We start from the raw sequence: 18602 nt of genomic DNA, 5'->3' as shown, positions 1-18602 counted from the left end.
CTGGGTGTACTATGATATGTGGATGTGTATTGATTAGCCCATGTTTGCTGGTCGAAACACTTCAAGCAATAAACACCTGTTACGATTTGTGGTTTATTACACATTTGGAATCCCCAACATTTCGACTTCAACCACAATGGGCTGGCAAGAGGAGATGGAATTGTTAAAGAGGAAGAGGGCCATTGCCAAAGGGAAATTCACAAGAAAGGTGACCCTGCTGGATGAGGGTGTGCGGGAAGGTGAGCCAGTATCAGTGTTGAAGAGTAACTATGAACAGATTTCTGAGGCCTTTCAACACCTAGAAGATAGTAATGATGTGATATTAAAATATGTGTGTGATAATAAATTAGAAGACAAGTTAGTTAAGGAGGCTGAAGAGTACATGCTAGATTGTGAAAGAATCATGAAGAAAAGACTAACAGAAATTAGTAACATTGAAAACATACAGAACAGTGTCAAGCCTAAAGTGAAGATAAAGGCATTTGAGCCTCCTAAATTTGATGGGAATTTAAGAGAGTACCCTCGGTTAAGGAGGACTTTAAAAATCTAGTCAAAAGTGTGTATGGTGAAGATGCGTATGCATTGAAAATGTGTCTCAGTGGTGATGCCCTTCAGACTGTCAGAGGTGCAGAAGGTAATTATGAAGAAATGTTTGAAAGGTTAGATGACAAGTTTGGAAATGCAAGAAAGGTGGTGGACTTGGTAATAAGTGACCTTAAGGCTTTGAAAAGGATCAATGAAGGTGATACCAAAGGATTTATAAGGATGGTGGATCAGGTGGAACAGTGTTGGCTAGATTTGAAAAATATAAACTTGAATGAGGAACTTAATACTGCTAATGTAGTCAGTCATATTGAGAAGGTGTTGCCCACACTTCAGAAGAGGGAGTGGGTAATAAAGGCAGAAGAAGTATCTGCTACTAGTGATCTCTTTCCCACTTTATTGAAATTTCTGCAAAGGGAGAGAAAGGTATTGGAGTATATGAATTCTAGTGTCAGATTTACTGGTGGTGATAGAAGTTCAGTACATCATGTAAATAATTCAGCTGACAAGGTCATGGAGTCAGATCTGGTAACACTAATAAAACAGATGAAGGAAGAGCAACAACTAAAGAATAAAGATTTAGAGTCATGTATTGTAAATTTGACGGAGATGGTGAAAGGTACCCACTTGAAGACTGGAAATAATGAGGGAGGATGCTGGATTCACAATTCCAGGAACCATGATACTCTTGATTGTTATAAATTTAAGAATCTCAGCAACAAGGAGAGGTTTGAGTTAGCTAGAAGCAATGGAATATGTTTTAAATGCTTAAAGGGATATCATCAGGCAAGGAATTGTAATACAAACAAATTGTGTGATGTCAGGATCAGGGGTCAAGGTGTGTGTAACCGTCATCATCATCCACTGGTGCATTTTGAACAGGAAGAAGGTGCTAGTCATAATACAGTATCTGCAAACACTCTGAACACCTTATTGAATATCAGTACTGTGTACAGTAACACTCAACCTATAACAGTACTGTGGGATTCAGGTTCTGACATAACCTTGGTGACACACAGTATGGCAGAAAAACTAAGTTTGAAGGGCAAGGATGTGAATTTATCCATGATCAAGGTTGGCAATGTAATTGAACATCATTCTACCAAAGAATATTGCATACCACTGATTGATAGGACTGGGCATGTATGGGAAATTAATGCCATTGGTATAGAGGAAATATCTGCTAAAATCAATGAATTTGATGTGTCAGGAGTTAAGGAGTTATTTGTAGGAGTATCAAACCATGATATTAATCGCCCTTGTGGTGAGATTGACATGCTGATTGGGGCCAATTACAGTGAATTATTGCCTAAAGTTGTTCAGACTAATGAAGGTCTTCAATTGTTAGAGAATCCATTTGGGTTCAGTATACGTGGCAGACACAGCAAAATAACAGCCTCAGGGAGCACGACGAACCATGTGATTGTGAGAACTCACAAGGTGTCAAGCTCAATAAGCCTCAATGAGATCAAGGTAGAACCTACAGATAAACTTAAGTCACAATTAGATAAATTCTTTGCTTTAGAGGAGAGTGGGGTGCAGTGTGACACAAGATGCCTTAAATGTGGCTAGATTAAAAACTACAGAAAATAGACTGAAAAAATTGGATATCCAGTATGCCCAGAGTTATCACAATGAAATCAAGGACATGGTGAAAAGGGGGTAGCGAGACAATTAAGTGAAGAGGAAATGCAGTCATACAATGGCCCAATTCACTACATTTCCCATCATGAAGTATTGAAACCAGATTCTGCTTCAACACCTCTGCATATTGTATTTAACTCATCTTCATCATACATGGGACAAAAACTTAATGATTTTTGGGCAAAAGGGCCAGTTGTTCTTAACAACATGATTGGAGTCTTGCTAAGATTTAGACGGGAAAGGGTTGCCATAACTGGTGATATATCAAAAATGTATCATTCTGTGAAAATCAACACACTGGACCAACACACACACCGATTTCTTTGGAGAGATTTAAACAGTAACAGACCACCTGATCACTATGCCCTGACCTCAGTGACTTTCGGGGATAGGCCGAGTGGGACCATAGCTGTGCTAGCATTAAGGCATACTACAGAAAAATTTGGTAAAGGAGATCCTGAAGTTTATAACATGATTGTAAACAACACATATGTTGATGATATTCTCTATTCCATTGATATGGTAGAAAAGGCTTTTGATTTGATACAAAGAGCAGAACATGTAATATCTCTTGGAAACTTTCATGTGAAGCATTGGATAGTAAGTGGGCAACATGAGAACCATAGTATCAACATCATGAAATCTGACAATGAGAAAATTCTAGGGCTCAAGTGGAATCCCAAGGATGATAATTTCTCTTTTAATGTAAAGGTAAATTTCTCTCCTAAAGTTAAAAAGATCCGGAGTGGTCCAAACTGGGATCATAGAGAGATTGAGTCAAACTTCCCTGAGGTGCTCACTCGCAGAATGATACTAAGTCAAGTGGCATCCTTCTATGATCCATTGGGGTTAGCCATACCAGTTGTGTTGAGAGCAAAAATTTTGATGAGATCTATGATCTCAAAATGTGATCCAAATAAGAGAGTGGAATGGGATGAACCATTAGATGCTGATATTGTAAATGAATGGAAATGTTTTTTCACTGATTTGTATGGAGTAGAAAACTGCACATTTAAGAGACCTCTGAAACCAGCCAATGCATCGGGTAAACCCATACTTGTGATCTTCTCTGATGGCAGCACACAAGCATATGGAGCATGTGCGTATGTTAGATGGCAGACTGATGACAACAAATTTCAGACTAATTTGATCATGGCTAAAAACAAAATAGCACCTATGAGACAATTGACCATTCCTCGTCTAGAACTTTGTGGAGCTCTTTTGTCAGCTAGATTAAGAGAAACTATAGTGAGAGAATGCAACTGGGAATTTGAATCCATATTCCATATTGTAGATTCATCTATTGTCAGAGATCAGATTCAAAAGGAATCGCATGGGTTCCGGCCTTTTGTGGCTGTCCGCATAGCAGAAATACAACTGAAAACAAATCTAAAGGATTGGTGGTGGGTGGACACAGTTCAGAATGTGGCAGATTTAACTTCTAGACCATGCACTTCAGATAAGATTAAGGAGGATTCAACTTGGCAACATGGGCCTGAATTTTTGAGATTGCCAATTTCAGAATGGCCAGTTAAACAGCAATGTGCAGATCACTTACCGGATAGAATAGGCATTACTATGACAGTTGCTAAAGGACACCTGAGAAATTTAAGCATGATTAATGTGAAAGGATTTAGCAAATATGAAACTTTGTTGAGAGTTACATGTAGGATAATGTCTATATTCAAGCATAAATCCTTAAAAGCTGTGCTGAAGGAGCCTACGTCTGAGGAAATGGAAGAAGCAGAAGTACTGTGGGTAAAAACCATGCAAAGTAACATGACTAACTGGCAAGATAGATACAGAAGGTTAGGCCCCATAATGACAGACAATGGAGTAATTTTAGTGGGTCAAAGAATATCAAAATGGTTAAAGGAAAACTGGAATCAAGATCACTTCATGTTGATACCAGCTAACCACCCAGTTACTAGACTGTATGTGTCCAGCTTACATAGTAGAGATCATGCAGGTATTGAAACCACCTTGGCCAAGTTACAGAGTAAATTTTGGGTGCCGGGAGCTAGGAAATTAATAAAGTCAATTAAAGGAGAAATGTAAGAGTGGGTGATGTGGTTTTAGTTCAAGATGCTAATGCAGTTAGAAGAACCTGGAAATTAGCTCAAGTAATAAAGGCAGATCCAGGTCGTGATGGTGCTGTAAGAGATGTAGACTTAAGGTATAAGATAGTCAAGGAAGGTAAAGGATATGATGGGGTGACAGACAAAGTCATGAGTAGGTCAGTGCATAGGTTAATAGTGTTATTACCTAAGGAAGAACAAGAGTGATGATGAGCGTGTAGGATCATTAAAGATATGATTTATCTACATGTACCAAAGCATTCTATGTACTACCTGTGTATATTGTATGTTCACTTTGGTCGGGGTGGAGTGTATCATTAAAATGATATGTTAACCATCTATTATTTATTTATACAATATATTTTTGTTATCTGTGTTAAAGAAAATGTAAGTTGTGTTCTGTTGGAATGGGAGAAGTTTGGTACGCTTCTTTGTGGTGTTTTGTTTCACCCACTACCTGTGAACATGGTCGGCCTGGCGGGTTGTCTAAGCCGGCCCACCAGTGTACTGTGGGTTGTTGTGTTGGGTGGTCCTCTGTGCTACAGACAGAGTTGTGAGGACGCCCTGGACTGGATGATAGTTGGGGTGGTGACATGTCAGGTGTGCTACGGGGATTCGAAGAGCGTCAGTGTGGGCCACTGAAGTGAGTACATTATGGGAATTTATTGAGTATTATGAGTGCTATACAAGTGAAGTTTAGTTGGATTTTGTATACTGATTGTTGCTTTATTTTTATATTTGGGATATGATTGTAACGGATGTCAGAATCTCTACATGAAGTGTTATTTTCTTGGTACCATTGTGAGGGATTGAACTAGGTGTACTATGATATGTGGATGTGTATTGATTAGCCCATGTTTGCTGGTCGAAACACTTCAAGCAATAAACACCTGTTACGATTTGTGGTTTATTACACATTTGGAATCCCCAATATATATATATATATATATATATATATATATATATATATATATATATATATATATATATATATATATATATATATATATATATATGTATATATATATATATATATATATATATATATATATATATATATATATTGTATTTTGTCAGCTACGATTTGTGATTAGAGGAACTTGTTTCACTTGTAAAAAAAAAAAAGATAAAAATATAGCAGTAGATGACTAAGGAAAAAAAAAAGTTTTCCTTTGGTTACATGGCAATCTCACTGCATTGACATTAATATTGATCCAGTTCCACAAGCAGCTATAACGTGGATTGCACCCTTGTGGTATCAACAGTAGTGACAGGTTAAATGGAAAAGCACATATCAATAATTGTTTCAATATATATATATATATATATATATATATATATATATATATATATATATATATATATATATATATATATATATATATATATATATATATATATATATATATAAAGGTATTTTCTTTGGTTAAAAAATATTTTCCTTGGTTACACGACATTCTTACTCTATTCACATTTATAGGTTATTACGTAAAATCCATTGAAAATAACAAAATTCACTTTTGCAAATCAAATAATGTTTTCTTTGGTTACATAAAAAAAATATTTAAAAAATTTCGTTTTGCTACATGACGTCCATATTTCATTCATATTTGTCTTCAGATTTTCAGAAAAATTAATAAATTCACCTCTAAAAAAATTCTTTGGTTAGCTACTTAAAGCTACAAATATTATTATTATTATTATTATTATTATTTTTTTTTTTTTTTGTTACGTGACATTCATACTCTACCGACATTTGTATTGGCTTAAATCCACAGCAAAGCCTATCATGGACTGCATTCTTTTTGTATCACCACAAGCGATGAGTTTAGGAAGCCATATCACAATATCATCTTCCATAACTTTTGCCTTGTCCTCACAAACTGGTTTGATAAATTTTCCAGGACATTTCTTTGATTGGCAATGAAAATCAATATCAATATCTTTTGTGAATACTTTACTAATCTAACCAATATAACATAACAACTTATTCTTTGATTTTACAAGTGTGAATCTTATAAGAACAAACTCTCCACCTTCTGGTTCCTTTCTTGCCTGCTGCTCTGCCGGATCTTCATTGAAGCCCTCTTCATATTTACTTGATTCCTCATGTATGGATATGCTTACAAGTTCATTATCTGAACTTTCTTCCGCAACAGTTAGTTTCTTCTTTTTGATAACCTTTCTTCATAATTCCTCGATGCCTTTTCTTTTTCCGGAGTGCTCGTGATTACCTTGGACCCGACAAATTTCTTTTTACAGCCTTGTTTCGTTGATAGAAATGAAGATTTTTGCTTTGGTAGGGGCCGTAAATCTACCTTTAGTTACCTCTTCAACGGCTCTTTTTCATCACGTTTCCATCAACCTTATTTCTATCAGTTTTAGCCTTATAGTATCACACCATCTTCTGAAACATACATAACAATATTAGGCTAGAGACTGCCAAGCATATTATATTGTAGTGCACACCCCTTTTCGGCCTTCAGGCGCCTTCAGATATACACTTACGTACATGTGGCCCCTGTCTGGACTCAACAGACTACTTAGAGGGGGAAGGGGCAACAAAACACAGGCTCACTAGCACTCTTGTCTTTATTGCCCACACAGAGCAGTACCACAGGGCACAAGGCACACTACCATACTACAGCATAAGTGAGGGTCGCACCAACGGCCCTCACTCTACAAACCGTCTCTGTCGCTGGGTAGCGCGTCTCACCTCACAGAACACGTGTAGGCGCACAGCAAGCCACGAGATCACAACTCGTACACAGCGTCGCACAGCTAGCGTGAAGTACTCACTATCTTAGTCTGCCGGGGCACACTAACCTTGTTCTGAATTTGTCTGTTTGCTTACCGTTGCTACCGCTTTCTTCTGGATTTGATGCGACTCCTCACTTTGTTCTGAGATTGATGTTACCACTCCACTACTGTTCCTGGTTTAGATGATATACTTGCCCAGTTGATGATGATGCTTGCTACCGCTGGATCAGATGAGGAGCTTAGTGTGTTGGTAGCATGGAGGACCGGTAGTGAGCTTGGTATTGTTGATAGCGAGGTCATGGATACTAAGTTAATATAGTTGATGTGTGCGAGTAAAAGACACGAATAATGAGACTTCTTCTTGATTAGAATGTACACACTTCATACGAGACGAGACACAGATGGTACAGTCATGACGAGTGATTGTTCTTTTTCTCTGAAGTGATATGAACTGCTGCACATGATGACGGCGAAGCAGCATCTCTCAAGATTGACTGTGACCCGGATGGGAACTGACTGACCGACCGAGACTGACTGCTCGTGACTGAGTGGAACTGAGCTGGAACTGGGCAGAACTGAGGACTAGCTACGCATGCTGGCTATATTTTATCTCAGAGAAGTGGATCACGAATACAAATTATGGGATGAAGAATGACTCATGAAATGCCAGGAAATTATGTGAAAGAATCAATGGGATAGGTCGTTATTTTAGCCATTGAACAGGAAGGAAACTCAGAAGTGAACGCAGATGTTTTCCCTAAGGGCTGGAAGTGGGTGTGAAATTCCCTTGAGAGGAAGAGAAGGAGGAGAAAGGTTAAAAATAAAATAGACTGGCTGGCCATGGGCACACATGTGATAAATATCTGAAGATGTCGCATGTGGAATGGATATATGAAATTGATATACATATAAATAATAATAATTGTTAAAACCGATACAGTTGCCTTCCCCGACGAAAAATGCGGTCTTCCATTGAACATAACAATAAAGAGGGCAGTAAGGTAGTAGCAATTAACATATAATACGTGAAATCAGAGAGAGAGAGAGTACGGAACGATAACCTTAATAGTAATATACAGACGACTATGATAAGATAATATAATACATGTACAACACATATAAGTAAGAGAATATACACATATATACAGGATATTGAAACTGGATGATTAAACCTTAGAATGGGAATGGGAAGTTTCAGTCTGTAAGAAGAATGCATGTGTGTGGTTAAGCCTGAGTCACTTGAAGTGTCTGTTAAATCATAACTAAATGATACCTGATGTGCACACTCATCAATCCTTATTCACATGCATCAGATGATCAACATGGATAATCTGTTCTACTAAGGTTTTGAGATCTAGAATTTTTACTTTGTGGCCATGGAGAGATTCGATTACACGGAGTGGCCCAAAGAACAATGAATCTAGTTTAGAGTTGCGATCGTGAACTCTGCCGACTTCAGTGGAAGAATCTATCGCTCTACGATGAACTGAAAATTGCGGAGACGGCATTTAATAAAGCCATCCATGTTGTAGACAGGGCGCGGCGCGCTGTGAAAAAAAATTCAAGACGATTGTCGGTACCAAACAGCACGAAATGTGTAGACTCGTTGATGGAGTGGATTGCTGAATTGAATCTGAGGAAGCCATTCGTCCCAGGAGTGCTTTGCTTCTGTTATGTAACACAGAACGTCAAGGATATGTTTATTACAACGCTCTACTTTGCCGTTTGAACTGGGTGAGTGAGGAACAATGTTACATTGATTGATATCAAATTCTTTAGAAATCTCCTGTAAGACAGAGTTATTAAATTCAGAGCCATTGTCAGATGAGATGACACGCGGAAAGTTATAAGGACAAATAATGTTTTCAATGAAGGCGCGACCAACAGAAGTTGCAGTTTTGTCCTTGAGAGCAACAAGAATGGTGAAACGAGTGAAACTATCCACACAAACTAGAAAATACTGATAACCGGTCTCTTTAAGTGGAAGTCTGAGCAGATCAACAGAGACTGCGTACCAAGGGGAGGAAGCGATGGGACATGGAAGCGATGGACTCTCTTGAGCGAATGAGGGATGGTGTGAAGCTCATTGGGAACAGAGCGCACGGTACTTTTTTTTTTTTTTTATGTAGGAGGGACACTGGCCAAGGGCAACAAAAATCCAATAAAAATGCCCACTGAAATGCCAGTCCAATAAAAGGGTCAAAGCAGTAGTCAAAAATTGATGGATAAGTGTCTTGAAACCTCCCTCTTGAAGGAATTCAAGTCATAGGAAGGTGGAAATACAGAAGCAGGCAGGGAGTTCCAGAGTTTACAAGAGAAAGGAATGAATGATTGAGAATACTGGTTAATTCTTGCGTTAGAGGGGTGGACAGAATAAGGGTGAGAGGTCTTATGCAGCGAGGCCGCGTGAGGAGGGGAGGCATGCAGTTAGCAAGATCAGAAGAGCAGTTAGCATGAAAATAGCAGTAGAAGACAGCTAGAGATGCAACACTGCGGCGGTGAGAGAGAGGCTAAAGACAGTCAGTTAGAGGAGAGGAGTTGATGAGACGAAAAGCTTTTGCTTCCACCCTGTCTAGAAGAGCAGTGTGAGTGGAACCCCCCCAGACATGTGAAGCATACCCCATACATGGACGGATAAGGTCCTTGTACAGAGTTAGCAGCTGGGGGGAATGAGAAAAACTGGCGGAGACGTCTCAGAACACCTAACTTCATAGAAGCTGTTTTAGCTAGAGATGAGGTGTGAAGTTTCCAGTTCAGATTATAAGTAAAGGACAGACCGAAAATGTTCAGTGTAGAAGAAGGGGAGAGTTGAGTGTCATTGAAAAAGAGGGAATAGTTTTCTGGAAGGTTTTGTCGAGTTGATAGATTGAGGAATTGAATTTTTGAGGCATTGAACAATACCAAGTTTGCTCTGCCCCAATCACAAATTTTAGAAAGATCAGAAGTCAAGCGTTTTGTGGCTTCCCTGCGTGAATTGTTTACCTCTTGAAGGGTTGGACGTCTATGAAAAGGCGTGGAAAAGTACAGGGTGGTATCATCATCGTAGGAGAGGATAGAACAAGAAGTTTGGTTTAGAAGATCATTAATGAATAATAAGAAGAGAGTGGGTGACAGGACAGAACCCTGAGGAACACCACTGTTAATAGATTTAGGAGAACAGTGACCGTCTACCACAGCAGCAATAGAACGGTCAGAAAGGAAACTTGAAATGAAGTTACAGAGAGAAGGATAGAAACCGTAGGAGGGTAGTTTGAAAATCAAAGCTTTAAGCCAGACTCTATCAAAAGCTTTTGTTATGTCCAAGGCAACAGCAAAAGTTTCACCAAAATCTCTAAAAGACTCTAAAGGACCAAGACTCAGTAAGGAAAGCCAGATCACCAGTAGAGCGGCCTTGACGGAACCCATACTGGCAATCAGGTAGAAGGTTGTGAAGTGATAGATGTTTAAGAGTCTTCCTGTTGAGGATAGATTCAAAAACTTTAGATAGGCAGGAAATTAATAGACCTATAGTATCGTTATTCTTCTTCCTGTATACCTGATAAAATTCCTAGGACCCCTGACCTGAGACTGACTGACCTGACCTGAGAGTGAGGAACTCTGACTTGAGAATGAGGAATTCTGACATGAGGGTGAGGAACTCTTACCTTAGAGTGATAGTAATTTTCCTTATAATATCAATAAGAGTAACCACCATCACCACCACCTCCGCTAGCAGCAACAGAAGCACTGCATCTTGTCACTAGGTACTCCAGAAATTAAAGAGAGCTTTTATTTTCTCAGAGAGAGAGAGAGAGAGAGAGAGAGAGAGAGAGAGAGAGAGAGAGAACACAAGAAATAAGGGAAGCTGCAAGAAGCCATCAGGCTTACACGTGGCAGTTCCTGTATGAAATATACCTCTACCTATTTCCACCTGTCGTCCCCATCCATAAACCCGCCTCATCTTCTCCTAAAGCTCCCTAATGTCTTAGCACTAACAACTTGATTACTGAGTCAATTCCATACATATACCACTCTACTTAAGAACCAGTTTCTTCCTACCTCTTTTTTAAACCTTAGTTTTTCAAGCCTGAAACCATTATTCCTTGTTCTTTCCTGGTTATCGATCCTAAGAATTTTGTTTATGTCCCCACTGTTATAACCCTTATACCACTTAAAGACTTATATCAGGTCCCCTCTCAACCTACGTCTCTCTAAAGAATGTGAATTTAACAGCTTCAATCTCCCCTCTTAAGGAATACTCCTCATCCTCTGTATCCTTTTAGTGATTCTTCTTTGTACTGATTCTAATAGACCTATATCCTTCCTGTAATGTAGGGACCGGAACTGCACAGCGTAGTCTAGATGAGGTCTAACCAGCGCCAAATATAACTTTAATATTACTTCGAGTCTTCTGCTTTTAACACTCCTAAACATTAATCCAAATAACCTATTTGCCCTGTTTCTGGCCTCCATACATTGTTTTCTTACATGGAGTTCAGAGCTAATTATAACTCCTTAATCTTTCTCGTACCCTGAACCTACCAGAGTTTCGTTGTTTATTGTGTACCTACTGTGTTCGTTTCCTCTACCTACGCTAAGTGTTTTGCATATGGTAATATTAAACTGCATTTGCCATCTGTCCGTCCATTCCTTCATCTTATCTAAATCTGCCTGCAAAGCGATGGTATCTGATTCTGACGTAATGAATCTACCTATCCTCTTGTCGTTCGCAAATTTACTAACATCACTACTAATTCCGCTATCCAAGTCAGTGATATATATTAAAAACAACAATGATCCTAATACTGATCCTTGTGGCACCCCACGAATTACATGATCCCTCTCGGATTTCAAGTCTTTTATTAAAACTCTTTGTTGCCTATCACTTAGCCATGACCTTATCCATACTAACACCTTTCCATCTAACCTTTCTCAGGAGCCTCTGATGGGGTACCTTGTCGAACGCTTTACTAATGTCCAGATATAGGATGTCATAACTATCACCATTATCTGCCGCTTCGTACACTTTACTGTATAAACTTAATAAGTTTGTCAGGCAAGACTTCCCCTTCGTGAAGCCATGCTGTGATTGATTTACCAAGTTATGTTTGTCTAAATGCTCCGTAATGTTCTTTGCTATTATCATTTTATCTACATTATCATTATTTTATCTACAACTGAAGTTAAGCTGACAGTTCTATAATTACTCGTTAAGGTTTTATCTCCTTTCTTAAAGATTAGCCTGCCTCCATATTACTGGTACCTTACCTGATTTAAGTGATTTCCTAAAGACAGAAACTAACGGCTCACTAATAACCTCTGCATTCCTTAAGTACTCTGGGATATATTTCATCTGGTCCTGGTGCCTTGAACTTTTTTAGCCTATCTATCTCCTGTTCCACTATCTCCCTAGTTATGGAAATATCTGTCAGCTTCTCATTCTCATCTGCCCTAAACATCGGCTCACTATTCGGCAAATCCTGCATGTTTTCCTGGGTAAAGAAAGTTAATAAATACTCATTCAGAATTTTACAAATCTCTTCCCCAAAATTAACCAGCTCCCAATTTGCTGCCTTTAATGGACCTGTTGTTTCGTTTTTCTTCGTCTTATATGCGTGATCAAATCTCTTGGGGTCAGTTTTCGCCTGGCTGGCTACCCTTAATTCATAATTACTTCCAGCTTTCCTCGTTAACCTCCTGACTGTTGTAACTAATTCATTATATTGTGGCCTTAAAATCTTTTCCTCTGCCTTTAATCTCTTATATATACTCCTCTTCCGCCCTAACAGTCATCCATTTAGGGGCATTTTTCTGTGATCTTATTGTTCTATACTATACTAACTGTCCTGTATGCAATTTATCAACGAAATATTTATACAACTCATCTACGTTTACTTCACCTAATCCTCTCATCTCGGCCTCTTCCATTCTTTCCACTCCCTCATCTACTCTCCTCGACCTTACCCTTCCAATCTCAGCATGACCTGACTCACACATATCTCCCCCTCTCTCCCTCCTCCAACCCTTCGGACATTTCTTCCCTCGTCTTGTCCTACACCCTGACACCTCATCTCACCTTCCTCATCCTGCCTTATTTCTCTCAAGTCCGTCCTGGACCTGACCTCACCCTGCGTTCCTTGCCAGTCAACTCCTTGCAGGTACATTTTTAATCCCTCGAAATCTGCTCTCCTAAATTCAGGCATTTCACTAAAGTTTTTGCTTCCAATTTCCGAATGGTCACTGTTACTTACCTGTCCTCCAACATCTACTTGCATGACTGCTTCCTCCCTGTTAGTTACAATTAAATCTAGAATATTGTTTCCCCCTGTTTGATTTTTTTTTTTCCTGAATTACCTTAAGAAATTCCTCTGCTTCCTTGTTACCCATCATCACGCTCCTGTCGATATTAATAAAATCAAACTCTCCTATCACACATACCTGACTGTACCTTTCTGCAATATTTATTTCCTGCCATAGTGAGGTGTTAATTTCCTTTGTACTGATCGGTCGCCTGTACACTAATCCCAGTACTACTGACTGTGATCCTTCTTTAATATTTATCCATATCGACTCTATTTTGCTATCTGTTTTAATTCTACTGTTAATAAAACACTGTAATGTGTCGCAAACGTACAGCACGACGCCTCCTCTCCTGTTTCCCCTGTCTTTATAGAATAGTGTATAACCATCTATCTTAACTTCTGGATTAAATAATTTTTCTGACATATCTAAGCAAGTTTCTGTTAAAACAGTGATGTCAAGTTTCTCTACACACGCTATTCCTCTAAACAAGTCTATTCTATTCAAAATACTTCTACAGTTTGTGTAGTAAATGCTTAAGCTATTTCTCACCTTGCCTGAACTAGTTACCTTTCTAGATTTAACTAATTTGTCCTTTGTTTTCACCTCACAACCTCTTCTTCCCTCCCGACTAACGAAAAAATCGCTGGAGTGTAGTTACCTCCCGCTCGAGTGTTCCGGCCAAAACCCGAACACCCTGGCGTGATAAATGCACTCTATCCGTGGCATACAAGGTGTCCCTACCATTGAAGAGGTCCCAGTTGTCGATGAACGTCCATCCATTACTCTTACAATGATTCGCGAGCCTGCGATTCACTGTAATAGCCCTGGACAGCCACTCAGCACCAACTCCCCTTCTTGGCAAGACACCACACACCACAGGGATCCCTCTCTTTGTCCCTAATCCTATCCAAATCCTGTCGAAACCCCCCGAACAGTTCCTCACTCCTGACCTTATCAAGGTCATTCCCACCTGCGCTGAAAAAAACAATGGGCTTGGTCCTATATTTTTCCAAGCACGTGTCTAGCCTATCAGCTACCTTCCCTATCCCAGCCCCCGGCAAACACACCCTCGACCTATGGTTCCTATCTCTTGCACAAAACACACTATCTAAGTGCCTAACCTGACTATCACCAAACACAAGCACTCTACTTTGGGGCAGGGTAATTGCGTCTGCCCCTTCCTTCTTGTCTCCTCCCGCCATGTCCACTTCCTCCTCCTTCACTTCCTCCAGCACACTGAAGGGATTTTTCGTCTCCACGCAAGGCGCCCTGAGGACCTTCAGCCTCTTGTCTCCCCTGCACACAACCGATCACTGCTCCTCCGTCGCCTTACTAGGTAGGGTGACGGTGGGGCACTATCCTTCCACAGGTGTTGAGATCCTCTCACAGAACTCAGCCTGCAGCCTGCAGATCTGAGATCCTCTCACGAAACTCAGCCTGTACCTCCGAGATCCTTCAATGGAACTCAGACTCCAACTCTGAGACCTTCGCAACGAAGGCCTCGAGAACAGGAGAACTAACACAACCAGACGACTCAGCAACACAAGGCGCCATGTCTACACTAGCCAGCTATATTAGCGTCAGGTCACTGCTCACTAACCACGTCCATTCACTAGGAACCCTGACCTGAGACTGAGTCCCGGAACATAATTTGAATGTGATTGCTGTGTTGAGTGAGGAGCAAGACGGGGAGGCGCTCTCTTCATTGAAAGTGTGGTGCTGTTTGTAATGATGTGTTCCATCTGCTTCAGGCCTGGATGTGAGTGTCGCGCTACTCAGCTTCGCCTTCTTGCTTCTCGGTAACGAAATTTGCTGCTTTGCTCTGTTCCGTCATTCTTTGTTCCTCTCGTGGCTCCATCAGCGTCTATTCACCGCGCCAGGAAATAAGAAACTGGTGCCAGCCCTATAGGTGTGGATTCTTTCCCCAGCATGTCAAGCAAGTTCACGCATTGCTGAGCTGCTGGTGTGGCACTTTCTCTCAGCGACGCAAACAAGTTCAGGCCTTACTGAGCTGCTGGTGACTTTTTTTGCGTTACTACATGAACAGATGAGCAACCGTTACTGTTTCCATGTAATGATTTAGATCTATCTGGGCAAAACGTTTATGTTGTCTCTCCATACTAGATATTTGTATTACGTCTTAAAAATATGAGTTACGTCCTAAAATATGCTCCAGAATTGTTATTGTAGAGGTTATCATGATTGACGTTGTTGTCTTGACGAATACACATGCTCTCTTCATCTTCAGTGATGCTGTTCTTAGCGCAAGCATACAGTGCCTGACAGGTCGATAAAAAAAATAAATAAATAAATAAAATAATAATAATAAAATTTGAACGCTGAACCCTGTGGGCCCCTGTGTCAAAAGTCAGCTGCACTCCATTGGCTGTAGTAGATAAGATGGCATAAACCAACTGTTTGTTTGTTTGTTGGCTCTTTGGAATGTTTGAAAAGTAACAGAAAGATCGTTCTGGCTCATAGCATGTCTTGAACTAAACTGATCATGTTCTCTGTCCTCATCATTTAATGTATAAAAGAGTGCTGGTTTGAATTTCCTTCCAAAATTTTCTCTAGTGTAATCCATGTTTTTCTGTGTAAACAGTACTGTATCACAAAAAAAAAAAATTGTATCTGGATCTGAATCCTTTTAGCAAGGAATCAAGCGTAGCTTTGTTTCTCAGTGCAAGAAATTAAGATTTTTCCGTTGCTCTTCCAGCCCAACCAATAGGCATGATATCACTGTTTTCTAACCAGACTTGTGCTTGATAATAACACAGAATGAGTTACATTTAACAACAGTTTTCAAACTCTTGGTGACATCGCCCTGAAATTTTTCTCAGCTTATCAAGAGATGTAGAGCCACTGCTAGAGCTGCAGATCTGAATAATTGCTCTTTTCCTGCCGCTTTGATTTCCTCATGAATGGATTTGTCAGACAAGAACGGCACTGCGCACTCAGGATTTATTTATTTTTTTCTATAATTCCCTTTCTCATGTCATTTAATCTTGACTTGTATCACGCATTGATACAAGTATCACATTCACAGATATCATACATAAATAGCAAACACCTGCAGCATTCAATGATTCAATGGCAATTAAGATGGCACCAGAAGCACCGATATTTTAGTCCCCTGCTTCTTCAGAGTTTCAGACAAGAAGTCGATAAATCTCTCCTTGTTTCTCTAGATTGCTGGAAATGACTCCTATTTTTCAAAGGTAAACACTTGATTTGGTGTCAGGTATTCATCTGGGAAACAATTAAACCCCAGCATGTTTTCGATGGATCGCACATTTTGTCGATGTACTATTGCTATTCATGTCAAAGAGAGCACTTGGATAGTTGCTCCTCTTTACAAGAACAATATACTTGAATGCAATATCTTCATATATTTCTATGCTGCAAGGATCCGCCGTCAAGAACGGAACACTCAGCATAAAGGATTGGTTCAGATTGACCTGAAGAGCGTTCTGTCAAGGCATCTGGCAGCTGAGGCTTGGTGGCATCTCGAGGACGCCGGTGGTCGTGAACAGTGATGGTGGGTATGCACACACAACTTGTGTATCTCATGATTTCATTGAAGCTGGTTTCAACATTACTGGCTATCACCAGTAACCGCTGAACAGCGCCTGAGGATCCTCCTGCAATTCAACTCCGTTTGTTCTTATCCTTTGACCCAATCTTGATTTGGTGCTTGTTTCTGAAGGTGTTATTTGCTGCATTTTTGGCAATGCATCATTTTAATTATATTTTCCCTACAATATTTTTCCAGACTCTTAAAATCATAAATCATGTTCTCTTAAAATCATGCACACAGGCAACTGAACTTGTGTGTGTGTGTGTGTGTGTGTGTGTGTGTGTGTGTGTGTGTGTGTGTGTGTGTGTGTGTGTACAACAAAACAGTACAAGTCTAATCGTACAAGTAATAATGGTAAGAAAATATGGCTGTTTGTTTTCAGTAGGAGCACAAGTTTCTTAACCAATAGTGTCATGACTCTATTCACATAATGTTTCATTTTCACATTTTACTTGTTTTGCATTCATATTTGGGTTTTGTTATCCTACACGTGATTTATCCCGTAAGTGGTGACAAAAGTACAAAAACACTCAAAATACACTTTATTGGTAGTGTTGTTCTTTTCCATACAGGATGATTTACATGTGTTTTAGGGTTTTGGAAGGTGCGGTAACAACTTTTTCGAACAATCTGTACCATTGTGCTCATCAGTGTAAAATGGGGCCACAGGTATGTCACGTTGGTCACGAGTTAAGAAGGTGGGAAGGAATCCTAGAAAATAAGGATGACTTTAAATTATATGGAGTAGTTAATTGGAAGTTTAATACTGCTGATGACACTGAACAGTTCGCACCAAACAGTCAGTTTAAAGAATTCTAAGAAAACGACTTAAGCAATCTGGTCAGCTGGAGTTGTCAGATAATTATTTCAATTTTAATGTCTATGTGCTTGTATCGGATTATCCTATTACTCCATTGGAACTTGAGCAACAAGTTAAGGTGATGAAATCATAAGTAGCATATGGCCCAGACGGTGTACCACCAGGAATTTTTAAACCAGTGCAATGAATTTTACTTTTTAATGTTGCCTTTTCCTCAGTTATGTATCCCGGATCATGGGCTTCAGTAAAACTAGTCACAATCTTCAAGAAAGGAAAAAGAGAGGACGTTAATAATTATAAAAGGATAAGTACAATGAGCAGTATCGCAAAGTTATACAATATAGTTCTCTATTCACGGTTGAAGCAATGGTTCAATCATCACAAGCAGGTAATTAGGAGAAAAGACGTTGTTTGGAGCACATTGTTGCCTCGAGACTGTTGTGCGATATGGTAAGGAAGAAAAAGTTAAAATTGTTCATAACATTTGGTGATTTCTCTCAAGCCCATGATAGAGTGCCCAGACATGTTGTTTAGGGTATTGCAGCGCCTAGGGTTTAGTGCTGTGATGCTGAATGCTCTGGTGGTTATTTACACCCTAAAGGAGAGCTGCCTTGAACCTGTCACCATTATATTAACTCTGGGAGTCAGACAAGATCACCTACCTCATTCTTATTATTCATTATTTTTGTTGAGAAGCTTATTAAATTTATTAAAGAAGGCTGTGAGTTGGACGTTTTTTTTGAGGTGGCTGCACATACTTGTCCTTATGCTTTGCTGCCTACATCGAAAGATATGATCAAGATACACCAGCAATACTAAGCTGCAGATAGGGCATACACATAACTTGGCTCACCGTTCACCAGTGATGACTGTGTCTGCCGCTGTAAAGGTTCACACT

General features: G+C 39.6%; 1 protein-coding gene across 1 annotated transcript in view; it reads left to right on the top strand.

Annotated features, from left to right (window-relative positions):
- The first annotated feature begins 2430 nt into the window (after window positions 1-2430).
- The window catches only part of LOC135094069 (uncharacterized), a 29565-nt gene continuing 13393 nt past the window's right edge, over window positions 2431-18602 (top strand). Inside the window, exon 1 of the mRNA XM_063993832.1 lies at window positions 2431-4908. Within this exon, the coding sequence (XP_063849902.1) occupies window positions 2458-4245 (1788 nt within the window). The 5' untranslated portion in view covers window positions 2431-2457 and the 3' untranslated portion in view covers window positions 4246-4908. The remainder of the gene's footprint in view (window positions 4909-18602) is intronic.

This window comes from Scylla paramamosain, chromosome 44 (genome assembly GCF_035594125.1).
Source record: "Scylla paramamosain isolate STU-SP2022 chromosome 44, ASM3559412v1, whole genome shotgun sequence".
Classification (NCBI taxonomy): domain Eukaryota; kingdom Metazoa; phylum Arthropoda; class Malacostraca; order Decapoda; family Portunidae; genus Scylla; species Scylla paramamosain.
The sequence above is the reverse complement of the archived record's forward strand: the minus strand, read 5'-3'. Positions and strand labels throughout refer to the sequence as shown.